Below are 13,291 nucleotides of genomic sequence, written 5' to 3'. Positions count from 1 at the left end.
TTCGATTGCACCCAAATTTGTATCAAATCGACAATATTTGGTTTCGACTTGAGTGGGGGTTGACAAGAGTTGTTTGGAGGTTGTTGTGATAAGGCCAAGGCGGAGAATAGTGGAATACTGTGGGACACAAGGGTTAGGGTTGTGGATATGTTGCGTTGGGGGGGATATGTATATATATATATTGTGCATTTCACCCAAATTTGGACTTGCAAGTCATTTCACCAAATAGCGTTTGAATCCATTTGACCACATTTAAGCTTGAACAAAGTATAAAATACAACGAATAGTATATATATATATGGTTTTGCCCAATGTGGAGGGACAGAGTCGAGTCAATCGTTTGGATTGGCAGAAATTCGACACGACGTGATTTGATTGGCTTAGGCGGTTCTTGAATCCATTCTCTTGCTGAGGGCTCCCGTTTCGAATCGATTTGACAATGTATGGTCGGTTGTTACGTACGCAAGTGTAGTGATGGGGTAGTATACCCCTGGCTTTGTGTATGAAGGAGGATCGTTCGATTTGGCCATTATTATTGGACTTTTTTTTATCATTTTGTTTTGTTTTTGTCCTTGTTGTTGTCATTGAATTTGGATCATTTTTCATTCAAATTGGACCGTTTTTCATTTAATTTCGATTATTTTTTCATTCATATTAGCTTGTTTTTCATTCCTTTTGGATCGTTTGTCGTTCCTTTTGGATTGTTTTGTCGTTTTGCATGCTTAATGTATTCTCGTATATGCATACTTCTTTGGTTCAGTTGTTTGCTTAATCCATCATATAATATCTTATCGGAACCATGCAAGTGACAGAGATTTTTCACTGTCTTGTAGCTCTGTTTTTCCTGTGTGAGTATTACCCTGGCGCCGTCAGCTTACACCAAAAGTACATCCAGCAGCAGCACCCCCCCTCGGAGGCTTTTCTATGGTCCGTCCTCACTCAAGTATGTGGGGCACTGCGGGTGGTCCATGGAGCCAGCCTCGCGTGCAAGAGCATCCACGCCAAGCGCCTGCTCATCACTTGTACGTGTGGTGTGTATATGTAAACAATATATAAAAAATATAACAAAAAACGAGTCAACAGGGTGATTTCAATGGATATATATATATTTGACTGGGGTAGCGCACGATCGCATTCGAATCACGGGCTTGGGCGTGTTGGATGTGTTGGAGTACGATAGCCTCAAGTCCAAACCTCGTGTCGACGGCATGCAAGTACGTGTATATATATATATATTTATTATAATATTATGGGGATACAAGTGTTGGTGTGTGGGTTTAGTTTCATCTTGTTTTTATCTTGAAATATATATATATATAAATGTAGACTGAGCATGGTGTGTAGCGAGAGGATATTTTGGCGCTGGGAAAGGTGGTGCTGAGTGTCGCGAGTGGTCGAGACTGGCACATGTCTATCCGTACGTGGGATCTATGTATATATTTATATATATTTACATATAATCCGCCCAACATGGATATTATTTAAATACTTATAATATATATTTATCTCCATTCAACATATCAACTCGTTGTTAGATCAAGAGATGGTCGAGGTCATGGAGTCGCGGTATTCGCCTACGTTATGTGCTTTGGTCACCAGCTTACTCGATCAATCCATCGACACGGTAGTACCATATATATATATATATATTGTAATAGTATATATATTTTCTTAAAATGACAAAATAGGTGGCGGCCCTGAGCATGCCTCTACAAGACAGCGTGTTTGCTGCTTTGGACGCGCAGAGTCGTGTGGCGGATGAGTCGGAGCTCCAGCTGGGCGCCGAGTACCAGAACGGCCGCATGCTGCTGCTGCTAATGAAGCTTGGTCTAGTGAATGAACGCCCGGAAGTACGTCCTATATATATATATATATATATATATGCACGAGTGTGAAGATAAATTACATAAATATATATATATATATATATACATGCATTAGTGTAGTGTGAATATAAATCAATGCATGTAATTTATTTGGGAGGTATTCTTGTTCTTTTTGAAATATTGGCTTGTGTACTGTATATATTACAGCGACTGATGGACTGTATATAAATAATATGGCAGTGTGGGAACGAGGTCCATATGAACGTCGGATATTACTCCAAATATATGGATGTTTACTCCCTGCGAGCGTTGCATGAACTTATTTTTCCTGATATATATATATATGAATATCGGTTTATAATAAATACACTTGATATATTCAAACGATTGAATGTCTCTTATCTCAAGAGGGTAATGTCGTATTGTATGTAGCTCCTACAAGACCAAAGTTGGGCCGACACGGGCGATCGGTACCTCTTGCAGCTGTTTCGAGACTATGTGTTTCATCAAGTAATCTCTTCTATTTGTCATTTGATATATATATAATATTATTATTGAACGAGTATAGGTGGATGAATTAAATCGACCGGTGGTGGATTTTGGGCATGTGGTGGATTGTTTGAACAAGCTCGACAGCGCCGCGCCAGAAAAGATTTTGCTGTCGTCCCGCGATGGCCAGTCGGTTCTCGTAGTGTCGTAAGTTGTCTTTTAAGTGTCGATTTTTCGTATGTTTAGACTTTATGTCATTTCTTTTACCCTTGAAGCATAATCTATATATATATATATATTATATATATATACTCGAGTGTCTTTAATAATGGATTAGATATGCCGAGGTGCATCGTTGTGTCCAGCAGACGTTTACAGAGCTGCTCACGGCGGCCCAGCGCCGGCCTTCATATGCCACTCCCGCCGCCAAGCCAGTCACTCAACCGACGCGCGGCGGCGCGCACCGGTCCATCCCCCGCGGCAGCGGACGTGGTGGCGGCGGACGTAATGGAAGGGACTACTAAAGGCTTGAAGTGGATCTGGTTACGTTAACAAGGTTTGTTTCGCAGGATGGAAAACGTCGTGAGTAGGAATAGTATTAGTACGGGGAATAGAAGAGTAATATAGTACATATCCATTCATGAAGCATAACTTTGCAAAAATACTCTCATATATTTACTATTAATAGTAAGGCTCATAGATAGTTGGCCGAGTGGACTGCATTTGGTTGGCTAATATTATGTTCAATTGATTGCGCGGGATGATCATTTGATTGGCTAATATCCACATAAAACCTGAAATAACGATGTTGGATTGGTTAATATCCCGCTTTGCGGGGTAAACAATTTTTGATTGGGGAGTATCTGTAACATTTCAGCCAATCAATGACAAGAAGTTCAGTAGATTCCAAGTGCGAATAAAAAAGAGGTCACTATCCGGATCCGGTATTAATCTGACAGTTTCGCTTTCGCCGTTTTGCTTATATGATCAAGCAAAAGGACCAAGAAGGCTGATGTAGATGCAACTTTAGGATGTATCTAAATGACTCCCGCTTCGTTCTTGAGCTTGTCGACCAAGGTCGCGACATCCGGGACGGTGATCCCGGCCTTTCGCGCCGTGGGTTCGGCGACGGACACCGTCTGGATGCGAGGGGTCACGTCGACGCCATAGTCCGCGATGGGCTTGGAATCGATGGGCTTCTTCTTGGCCTTCATGATGTTGGGCAGGGTCGCATAACGAGGTTGGTTCAAGCGCAGGTCGGCCGTCAACACCAACGGGAGCGAGGCTTCCAGCGTTTCCACGCCGGCATCCGTTTCACGAGTGATCTACATCAAGTACATTCATGACGATCCATCCATACAACCGTCGCCAATGTGCATGGAGTTCGCAGTTCGTACCAATGCCTTCTTGTCGGCGATTTCCAATTTCGAGGCAAACGTAGCTTGGGGATAGTTCAACAACCCCGCGAGGAACGCACCAGTCTGCGCCGCGTCCGAGTCGATGCTTTGCTTGCCAAGCACGATAAACTAGGAACGTGCATAAGGATCGTAACGAAGATGACGAAGGGGTGAGATGGAGGAGGCGTACGTCGGGCTTCTCGGCTTCAACGACCTTGGCGAGAAGCTTGGCGACGGCAAGGGGTTGCAACTCTTGGTCGAGACGCAAGTCCGTCTCGATGTGAATGCCGCGGTCCGCGCCCATGGCCAAGGCCGTGCGCAGGGTTTCCTGGGACTGCTTGGGTCCAATGGACACCGCCACAACTTCCGTCGCGACCTTCTTTTCCTTCAACCGGATCGCTTCTTCCACCGCGATCTCACAGAACGGATTCATGCTCATCTTGACATTGTTGAGGTCCACACCCGCGGGTGTCACACGGACCTTGACGGCGTAGTCTACCACGCGCTTGACGGCTACCAAAACCTACATCGAAGGACGTCAGCGCCGCCGCCGCAGACACTTCCGTCGAGATGCCTACCTACCTTCATGAGATTTGCAAAGTTTGGCACCACACACTACTCAGTTCCTTCTAAGTGCGGGTGTTGGGTGGTTTAATTACTAAAAAGTGACTTTAAATCCATCTTTATTTGTTAGTCTGAACGATTTAAAGGCTTCACCTTTTGTGAAAGTATCCACCGTCAAGGCGCACTTGAACGGGTCGTTGACGTTGACAAACAGTGAATTAAAATACGATTGCATTTTCTTTACATTGACTAATTAAATTCAAGTGAAATTTTATCATGTCCTGGAGTATTACGAATTGCAGGCAAACTATATTTTTGGTCAAATTATCTTGCATATTTATTTAAACCGGTACAAACACCAAGGTTTTAAAGGGGTGTCAGATATCAAAAACAAAGGACTATATAATTTCGATACAAATCTGAAATGAAGTTCAATGATACGTGTGGTCGCGTTTTATATTCTCTTGTGGTGCTACGGTATCGTAATCAGAATTAAATTATCGTTAGTCGTTCTCAGGATTTGAGTTACGGCCAAAATTCGACCAAAAACAGTGTACAGTAGAGTTGTCATAAACTGTATAATCCTATAGAAATTGTACGGGACCAATATAAGTTAAGTGCGACAGTGGTATTACTAATACGTAGTACTGGTATTGTGCTTTTCACATATTTTGGCTAATCTGGGTATAAATACCCGCTTTTAACCAGTGGGTGACGAAGTTTTAGATTAATTCAACTTAGTTTTAGCTAATCGGAAGTACCTATGATTGGATGAGCAAGAGTTGTTCCTGCAGCATATGTTGCTAACCTGAAGCGTTTGCCCATTTCATTTCGGCAAACGCGGGGGTTTACAGAGTGGATTACCTAATACACGCGAGTGTGATTCTTGACTATGCTCGATAAAGGTTGATGTTGAGTGCTTCTTGCTCGAATTTTCGTGCCAACGAGTTGCTAACAAGCTGGCTGCAAAGCTCGTGTGAGCTGGTGCACTGCGAGCTTACCCCAGTAGGTCATTACTCTGCATGACTGCTTGGCCACGGGAGTTAATAAAACGAAGTAGTTTTAGTAAAACAACGCAAGTTTTAGATTAGCCAATGACAGAACGGTGGGCAAGCTTACTTTTACGTCGAGTGCAACTTCAGTTTAGGTTAAACTTTGGATGGTTTTAGGAGCTAAAACAACGGGCAAAATATGTGAAAAGCACAATAATTACCTTCCAGTTAATACTACGAAATTTTAGGGTGAACACACTAACTTTAACGCAAGGATCACCATGCGAAACAAATGCGATAACGTTAGAGGATTTAATTGGGCATTTGCATCCATTCACAACTAACGTTACCAGTATATTTCACCGCGGGGTTTTGGGGGTAACGTTAGCTCATTTCCACACCAACCTTAACACGATGCGCACGACTGAAGCTACCGGTAGTTTCGTAGAGTTCCCTCGCTTGAAGTGTATTGGAGTTTCTTGACTTCAGTTCATTCATGGGCTCTTGTTTCGTTAGGAGGTGGAGCAGTACCATCCACTGTCGGGCTTGGTTTGGCGTGACCATAGAGCTCCACGTCACGGCCAGCTTGACTTCAATGTGGTCCCTGCACGCAACCAGCTTGCGACTCCATGTATCGTGGCTACACAACGACACGAGCAGTCGGCCCAGATCCAGCTCGTCGTTGGATTTCGATAGTTCTGTCAACAGTGTCGCAGAGGCAAAATCAATCAACTTGACGTCGTTCGAAGTGGACAGCAGGAGATGTGACATTGTCAAGTCGTTGTGGGCAATGCCGAGGGCGTGTAAAAACGTCACTGCGCTTACAACATGGCCAAAGAGGCGCATGACCTCGGCTTCAGTGGGATGGTCACGAGCCAACCACTCTGCGACACTGTGAGGGCAATACTCGAGCACCAATTGCGCATATCCAAACTCATCGAAATCGTCGACTAACCCCACAATATGGGGATGTCCCCCGTGAACGTCGACCTCGCGCAGCACAAGACGCTCCACGTCCATATCCTTTATCGTCAAATGATGGGGACACTGGAACGACTCGTGTCGACGGGCGCACACAATATCGCTCCGTTTGATGGTCACCGTGGAGTCTTGTGGGGACGTTGAGTGAGCGAGGACGACGTCGCCGTACGTTGCCATTGCCAGGCGCGACTGCGTGAAGTACGCAGTTGTGTTCATACTGGAGAGAGGATGTTCTGAAATGGAGATTGGAATGAGCTGTGGCCTGTCGTGTGTGCGACGTCGTCGCATTGAAATCGAATATCCTGTGACGTGGTGGAAAGGGACAGAAATCAGAAACTGAACGCTTTCGAAACCGTGTATGTTTGGTCGGTTGAAATTGTTACAGGCAGCCCTAACTAAAAAGAATATACACACTAGAGGTCAGTCTTTAACAAGGGGACCTATTTGGAACGCAATTGATAGGTACTGTACAGCAGTACAAGGTGGCATTATTCGGAATGCCGAGGCCTTGAAACCATCTTCCATCGACGGATCAAATGGCCTTCAATTCGCAAACGTATGATGTGGTTGCATGTGAAAAGAACACGCTTGTAACATAAGCTAGTATTAATAGTAATAACTGTTACTCGAAGTATTCGTCGACCGTTATGCGTACTACAACTTGAAACGTTTGAAACCCCCGCGTGTACCGACGTGCACCATCAGTGAAATTGTACGTTGCAGAACAAGTTAAAAGTATCGTTCGATATTGGATGTCCCTGTCAATAGGTCCACATACTCAAAGTCGTAGTGTCGTAAGCGTTCCCACCAGTATTGATTGCATCCCAAATGGCTCCCAGACAGCGCTGTCAAGAACTAGCGTGTCGTCGGCTCGCCAAGGTCCAGTCCCGTTGTTTGTATCACACACGGGACGTGGTGGCCGCTCGCAAAAAACAGCCCAAAGCAAAAGCAGCGGCCAAGAAAAAGAAGACGACGTGGGCGGTCGTGGCGTTCGTTCAAGCCGACCACGTCACAGGAACCATCACATGCTTGGTTCCAGCGTGTAGGGGTGGCGCCCAACGGTTGGTTCTTACGTGCGGTTGCTACTTAGTGTGTGACATCGTTTGTCCGACTAGGGCCTCCGCGTTCTGCAAAATGCATGCGTCGTCCGTCCTGTGTGTTCTCGAGCGTCCGGGGTTGCTAGCCCCAGCTCTGACGACCACACCACAGCAAATGTTGACGCCACGTCAGTTTGCAACGTTAGCGCAAAACCCACAACAGTGTCATCTGCCAACGCAACCGCAACGAAACAGCAGAACTAGCTACATCCAGCCGCCCAACCATGCATTTCTCAAGCCCGAGGTGTTTGATGGCTAGGATATTCGTGGCACGCTGTCACGCAAGGACATGTATCACTGTCCGAGCTCCGATTCAACGTGTAACGCGTAGTTATAAGTTATCTAAAGAAATGCAAATCCACGCCATGTCGCGATTTGCAGTCTACTATTTCAACATGATTGTTGGATATATAATCCAACCCACATGTCCATCAGACCAATACAGTTTCATTCCCATGTTTTATGAAATATTAATCTATGTTTAGAGGTGTATGGGTTCTAGCCAAAGTTAGTCACATTTTTCCCAGGGGTAGCCATGGCTGCCATCGGGAACAACCCCCGGACGAAAGTTCCTACAATTGACTTCGGCTCATGTTGTTGGTGCCAAGTGTACTCCATCGTGGCTTTGAGAGCTCACCCCACGACGCCGGCGGTCGATCCATCCATGGACATCACGTTACCAGTATGCAGGAACATGAACACTCAACGAAAACCAGACTCGGGTCCAGGTCCAACAACTACGCGGATGCTTGGTTCATGTGTTCGCAGGCTAGAGCCCAGCAACACATGAAAATTAGTGGCTGACATGCAACAACGTGGCTTTCTTTGGGCGTCTTGAAAAGCGTCCCATCCCACGTTCAACATCACAATGCTAGCAACTCCTTGGTGCGATGTTCTAGCTTCGGGCAGTGGTTCCAAATAAATAACTTATCCGAAAACATTATTTATATTTTGAACTAAAATAAGTCATTTATTCACCTTGTCGACGTAAGGTAACGCATCGAATTCTCGGACACTTTTTGCGTGTGTCATGCCTAATTTTTGACACAACATATCTCTGGAAATCCTTGGAATTTCGTAAATCTGAAGGCATATGAGGAAAATATAATTCGAGCACTATTTTATAGTTCCTTTTTGATCATAAAACAACTGAATATGTCGTCTGGTCGGGGAATATTTATAAAATAGGTAACCCGTTGGAAAAGTAAATATTAATAGACCTCGTGTTCTTTGCATTCCTCGAGCTCGAAAAAATTAGTACTACAGTAGTAGTACAGAATAAATATCCGTTGCTATATGAACTTGTATCCGGACTCCGGATAATAATGTCGTTTGGTTGTAGCATTCTATTCGACGTCTCAAATGTCCCCCTTTCCATGCCATACTAATAGTAACTGTTAACGGTAGGACATATATTCGTGCGGAATTCATCTGTTACCCACGACGTCCTCCTAGAGATCGACGACGTGTTTGGGTTTGAGTGATTATTAATAGTTAGTCGTGCATACTAGTACATCGACTAACAGTTATAAATACTAATCACCTTGATAATATTGGTGTGGGAGTGTTTATTATTTCAATTGCCATGGATTGATAATATATGAAGACAAGTCGATTCTGATGGATGGGGTCTTGTGAGAAACAAGCGGTTCAGAAACGAGCCAAGCACAATTCGAGCGCAGTGGAGTACATAGTGTATAGCATCTATCATTCCGTAATAACATGCCGACGACCACCGCCGCTCGTTGTGCCCACTGCCACAACCCGTTCCAGGTATCGCGCGACGATGTCCAATCTGTGGACTTTGATCGTAACTGTTAGTGGAATCGTCGTCAATATCGGTGTCGCGTTTGTGATCGTGGCTGCTGCAGAGCATGCTGTTCGTTGCCCGAGGGGTATACTGCGTGGTACATGTACGTTATTGGAGTACTGCCGTGACATGATCATCACCACGTGATTGATGATCGAAGACTTGCACGGCCCACACACATATGCATGCCGTGCATGGATTCCTTGCACCATCCTCCTCCTCCCCCACCATCACGCCGCCCTCTCGTGTACGTCGTCGGGTCCACTTAAACGTTGCCATGTCAACTCAGATCATATAGGACATGGTGGACCAACTGGTGGTCACGTTCTTCGGCGACGGATGGTCCCGCGCCCATCAAGACAGTGCTGAAGTTTATTAATAGTTAGTCGTGCATACTAGTACATCGACTAACAGTTATAAATACTAATCACCTTGATAATATTGGTGTGGGAGTGTTTATTATTTCAATTGCCATGGATTGATAATATATGAAGACAAGTCGATTCTGATGGATGGGGTCTTGTGAGAAACAAGCGGTTCAGAAACGAGCCAAGCACAATTCGAGCGCAGTGGAGTACATAGTGTATAGCATCTATCATTCCGTAATAACATGCCGACGACCACCGCCGCTCGTTGTGCCCACTGCCACAACCCGTTCCAGGTATCGCGCGACGATGTCCAATCTGTGGACTTTGATCGTAACTGTTAGTGGAATCGTCGCCGATATCGTTGTCGCGTCTGTGATCGTGGCTGCTGCAGAGCATGCTGTTCGTTGCCCGAGGGGTATACTGCGTGGTACATGTACGTTATTGGAGTACTGCCGTGACATGATCATCACCACGTGATTGATGATCGAAGACTTGCACGGCCCACACACATATGCATGCCGTGCATGGATTCCTTGCACCATCCTCCTCCTCCCCCACCATCACGCCGCCCTCTCGTGTACGTCGTCGGGTCCACTTAAACGTTGCCATGTCAACTCAGATCATATAGGACATGGTGGACCAACTGGTGGTCACGTTCTTCGGCGACGGATGGTCCCGCGCCCATCAAGACAGTGCTGAAGTAGGACGGTCCATCTCAGTGCCAGGTTCTATGTCCATGAAGATCAGCAATAGGCTACATACACCGTAATCATCCGGATAACGCCACCTTGATTTATGTTATCCGGATGCTTGAAATTCTATAATGTAATATTAAATACTTTACAAATTGCCAGTGTAACTAGTATATGTAGAATAAGATTTGCATGTTTGGCTAATATATTCTATGCCGGATATAAGAAAAATCCGGATAATTCTGTTTCATTTTTCCTTGAGGCGATCGACGAGCATGCTCAAGCATCAGCTCAAGGAGCGGGACGTCGACGGGATCACGGCGATTCTGTCTCGTCTGCAGTCCAAGGATGCATATGTGCGGGAACTCGCCGCCATGGATCTGCATGCGTCGGTGGCGACTTTGGCTCGCGAGCTTACGTCGGAAACGTTTGCGCGGTTCCTGTCCGACTTGACGCCGAGGTTGCAAGGGTTGCTGCAAAGCACAAGCTTGGTGGACCAGCTGGGCGGGATTGCCGCCGTGGACGCACTTATCCCCGTGGCCAGCGAAGCGCAGATCATCCGGTTCGCGAACTACCTGCGCAGTTTCTTCGTCACGTGCGAGTCCAAGGCCGGACTGCGCGCCGCCAGTTGGACGCTTGGCCGCCTTGCCTCGTCCACCGAGAATGGGATCAGCGGCACCCTCGTCGCCGCCTTTGTGGACTTTGAGGTCAAGCGCGCGTTCGAATGGCTCACGAACCCATGCTTCCAAGCCAACCACCGCCGCCTCGCCGCGTGCATGGTGCTGCAAGCGCTCGCTTCCGCCGTCCCAACCCTCTTCCATGTGAACCTCACCACGTTCTTTGTCGCCATCTGGCCTGCCATCCGCGACCCCCGCGTGGACGTTCGGGATGCCGCCACGGTACCTTTCTAGTGTGATACGTCGAACTTTTGTGTCCTGTACAGTGGTGATAGTCTTCATAACAAAGCATTATGTTAAGTTTGCAGCAATATATATATATATATATTATATATATATAGCCATTTCGATGGTTCCTGTAGTCTAGTATAAAATGTGAAATCGATTGGTTTTTGTGTGTGCGTTGCTATGTCATAAGACTTTATTCTGCTGTGAAAAAGCGCAAAATATGCCGAGTACTTTTATGACTGTAGTCTTCATAAAGTCGCGGTTGTCGTGTTAAAATACCTATTTTAACCCTATATATATATATATATATATAATGTATATATATATAATGTATATATCTCTATAATGTATATATATAATGTATATATATAATGTATATATATATATTGATGGCTGAAAAATATTTTCAACATATGTTTATACCTTAGGATGCATTGGCAGCATGTTTGCAGCTCATTTCAATGCGCCAGACTCGCCATCGCGTGCAATGGTACTGCAAAATCTACGACCAAGTGCAAGATGGCCTCCATGTTGTCAAAGGTTTGTTCATATATCTATCTTTTTTGAGGGGATATATATAAATATATATATTCGACCTATCTCCCTGTGAAAGTATATTTCCAGTATCCTCGTAAGATTGATTTTATTTCCTCGTGAGAGTTGATTTATTAATGATTTGTTTTCTTATCAAATCTCATTTATTCCTCGTGATAGTTGATTTACTATGGATTTCCAGTTTCCTCCTGATATTTGCTTTTGAATGTTTTTATTTTAGTTTTTAATCCGTTTCACTGTGATAGTTGATTTATGAATAAATCCCGTTTTTTCCTCGTGATAGTTGATATATTAATGATATTTTTCTTGATATTCTATTTTTTGTAGGTTCGTCGTCGGTAGTGATGACCAAATCCCCAGCATGGGAAAGCATCCACGGGTCGCTTTTGGTGATTGGCCAGTTGGTGCAAAACACAGGGAGCTTCATGGTGCCTCGGTTTCGAGAAGTAGGGCTGTTTTTATGTTTATGTATATATATATATATATATTGAAGATATGTATATTTGGTGATATTGTTTATATATATATTTGGGGATATGATAGGTCTGCGACATTGTGTTGTGCTACAAAGATGCCAAAGACAAGCTCGTGGCTCGTTCAGTGTGTCTGTTGCTGCCCCAACTCGCGGCTTACTGCCCTGGTATATGACGGTGTTTCAAATATATATATATATATATTATTATTATTTTGTAGTCACCTTGAGAATATTATTATTTTTCATATGTTCTTTGGTTGTACACGGCAATGATATATCGCGTTTTCAAGCTCATATTTTGTGGTGCAACTAGCGTACGATGTGCTGATTGTATACTATACCTACTCCAATATATCAAATTATATTCAAATATGGTGACTAATACTAATCCATAAATATACTTCTGTTGATATTGTTCGATGAACTGATATGTAGTCGTGGTCTCGTGGTCATATATTTATCTCCGTCATGACTTTACATGTGTCGATACGATTGAGTGTGTGGATGGTTGAAATATTGAATGTATTATTTTGTATATTTCTCGTAAAATATATATTTCGAGCCGACATGGACGATATATATGTCGTGGTCATAATATATCTATATATATCTCCGTCGTGCCTCCACCACTGTCGTTCCAATTTCTGTTGTTTGGATGGTTGAAATTATACTATTATTTCTGTGTATATGTCTCGTCAAACATATATTTCAAGTCGGTGACAATATATATATATTTATATAGATGCGTTCGTACGCCACTACTTGAGCGTGTGCGTGGTCCACCTCATGAAGCGTGTGACGACGTTTCTTTCCGTGAGCGAGCGTGGGATTGCGTTTTCGGCGCTCGGCGAATTGGCCTTGGCTGTCGGAGGTATATATATATATAAATATATTATATATATTGGAATCCCAACTATTGGACTTGTGTAGACCATCTGGTGCCACAACTGCCGTCGATCATCGAATTATTGCAAGACGGAATGAAAAAATCAAAATATTTTTGCATCGAAACGCTGCTATGTGCGGCGCATTTCACCAAGGCGTGCACCGTGGCAATTGAGCCGTATTTACCGTCGCTGTTGGAGCAAATGATGGCTGGTAGGGTGATATATATATATATATATATATATATATATATAT

At 44.3% G+C, this 13,291-nt stretch overlaps 5 protein-coding genes across 8 annotated transcripts in view; 3 read left to right on the top strand and 2 right to left on the bottom strand.

The window, feature by feature from the left end:
• H257_15196 (hypothetical protein) overlaps window positions 1-3,043 on the top strand; it is a 6,537-nt gene extending 3,494 nt beyond the window's left edge. For 2 of the 3 annotated variants that reach the window (XM_009843213.1, XM_009843211.1), the window contains exons 10-17: window positions 834-1,022; window positions 1,123-1,214; window positions 1,345-1,417; window positions 1,536-1,624; window positions 1,689-1,850; window positions 2,259-2,336; window positions 2,395-2,522; window positions 2,653-3,043. In XM_009843213.1, the coding sequence (XP_009841515.1) occupies window positions 834-1,022; window positions 1,123-1,214; window positions 1,345-1,417; window positions 1,536-1,624; window positions 1,689-1,850; window positions 2,259-2,336; window positions 2,395-2,522; window positions 2,653-2,839 (998 nt within the window). In that variant the 3' untranslated portion in view covers window positions 2,840-3,043. The remainder of the gene's footprint in view (window positions 1-833; window positions 1,023-1,122; window positions 1,215-1,344; window positions 1,418-1,535; window positions 1,625-1,688; window positions 1,851-2,258; window positions 2,337-2,394; window positions 2,523-2,652) is intronic. The other variant, XM_009843212.1, reaches the window with a different exon arrangement.
• H257_15195 (hypothetical protein) lies at window positions 2,627-4,316 on the bottom strand. Its single transcript, XM_009843210.1, has 4 exons — window positions 4,295-4,316; window positions 3,903-4,235; window positions 3,713-3,841; window positions 2,627-3,640 (listed from the first exon to the last, which is right to left on the bottom strand). Exons 1-4 carry the CDS (start codon window positions 4,298-4,300, stop codon window positions 3,353-3,355), a joined length of 756 nt encoding a protein of 251 aa, XP_009841512.1. The 5' UTR covers window positions 4,301-4,316; the 3' UTR covers window positions 2,627-3,352.
• A 1,336-nt stretch (window positions 4,317-5,652) lies between these two features.
• On the bottom strand, window positions 5,653-6,465 carry H257_15194 (serine/threonine protein kinase; the record flags this gene model as incomplete). Its single annotated transcript, XM_009843209.1, has 1 exon — window positions 5,653-6,465. One exon carries the CDS (start codon window positions 6,463-6,465, stop codon window positions 5,653-5,655), a length of 813 nt encoding a protein of 270 aa, XP_009841511.1.
• A 528-nt stretch (window positions 6,466-6,993) lies between these two features.
• On the top strand, window positions 6,994-7,714 carry H257_15193 (hypothetical protein). Its single transcript, XM_009843208.1, has 2 exons — window positions 6,994-7,310; window positions 7,365-7,714. The coding sequence occupies exons 1-2, from the start codon at window positions 7,078-7,080 to the stop codon at window positions 7,603-7,605; spliced, it is 474 nt and encodes a 157-aa protein (XP_009841510.1). The 5' UTR covers window positions 6,994-7,077; the 3' UTR covers window positions 7,606-7,714.
• A 2,765-nt stretch (window positions 7,715-10,479) lies between these two features.
• The window catches only part of H257_15192, a 24,688-nt gene continuing 21,876 nt past the window's right edge, over window positions 10,480-13,291 (top strand). The window contains exons 1-6 of one of the 2 annotated variants that reach the window (XM_009843206.1): window positions 10,480-11,115; window positions 11,550-11,661; window positions 12,004-12,122; window positions 12,220-12,316; window positions 12,894-13,022; window positions 13,082-13,249. In XM_009843206.1, coding sequence (XP_009841508.1) covers window positions 10,492-11,115; window positions 11,550-11,661; window positions 12,004-12,122; window positions 12,220-12,316; window positions 12,894-13,022; window positions 13,082-13,249 — 1,249 coding nt within the window. In that variant the 5' untranslated portion in view covers window positions 10,480-10,491. The remainder of the gene's footprint in view (window positions 11,116-11,549; window positions 11,662-12,003; window positions 12,123-12,219; window positions 12,317-12,893; window positions 13,023-13,081; window positions 13,250-13,291) is intronic. The other variant, XM_009843207.1, reaches the window with a different exon arrangement.

This window comes from Aphanomyces astaci (assembly GCF_000520075.1).
Source record: "Aphanomyces astaci strain APO3 unplaced genomic scaffold supercont1.67, whole genome shotgun sequence".
Classification (NCBI taxonomy): Eukaryota; Oomycota; class Saprolegniomycetes; order Saprolegniales; family Verrucalvaceae; genus Aphanomyces; species Aphanomyces astaci.
The sequence above is the reverse complement of the archived record's forward strand: the minus strand, read 5'-3'. Positions and strand labels throughout refer to the sequence as shown.

Bases quoted from the DNA above. Each gene is read 5' to 3' on its own strand.
- H257_15195 (XM_009843210.1), bottom strand. The intron at 3,842-3,902 runs GTACGCCTCCTC...GCACGTTCCTAG, and splicing joins TTGAAGCCGAGAAGCCCGAC to TTTATCGTGCTTGGCAAGCA. The intron at 3,641-3,712 runs GTACGAACTGCG...TACTTGATGTAG, and splicing joins TCGCCGACAAGAAGGCATTG to ATCACTCGTGAAACGGATGC.
- H257_15193 (XM_009843208.1), top strand. From the start codon at position 7,078: ATGGCTCCCAGACAGCGCTGTCAAGAACTAGCGTGTCGTCGGCTCGCC. The intron at 7,311-7,364 runs GTTGGTTCTTAC...TTGTCCGACTAG, and splicing joins TGTAGGGGTGGCGCCCAACG to GGCCTCCGCGTTCTGCAAAA.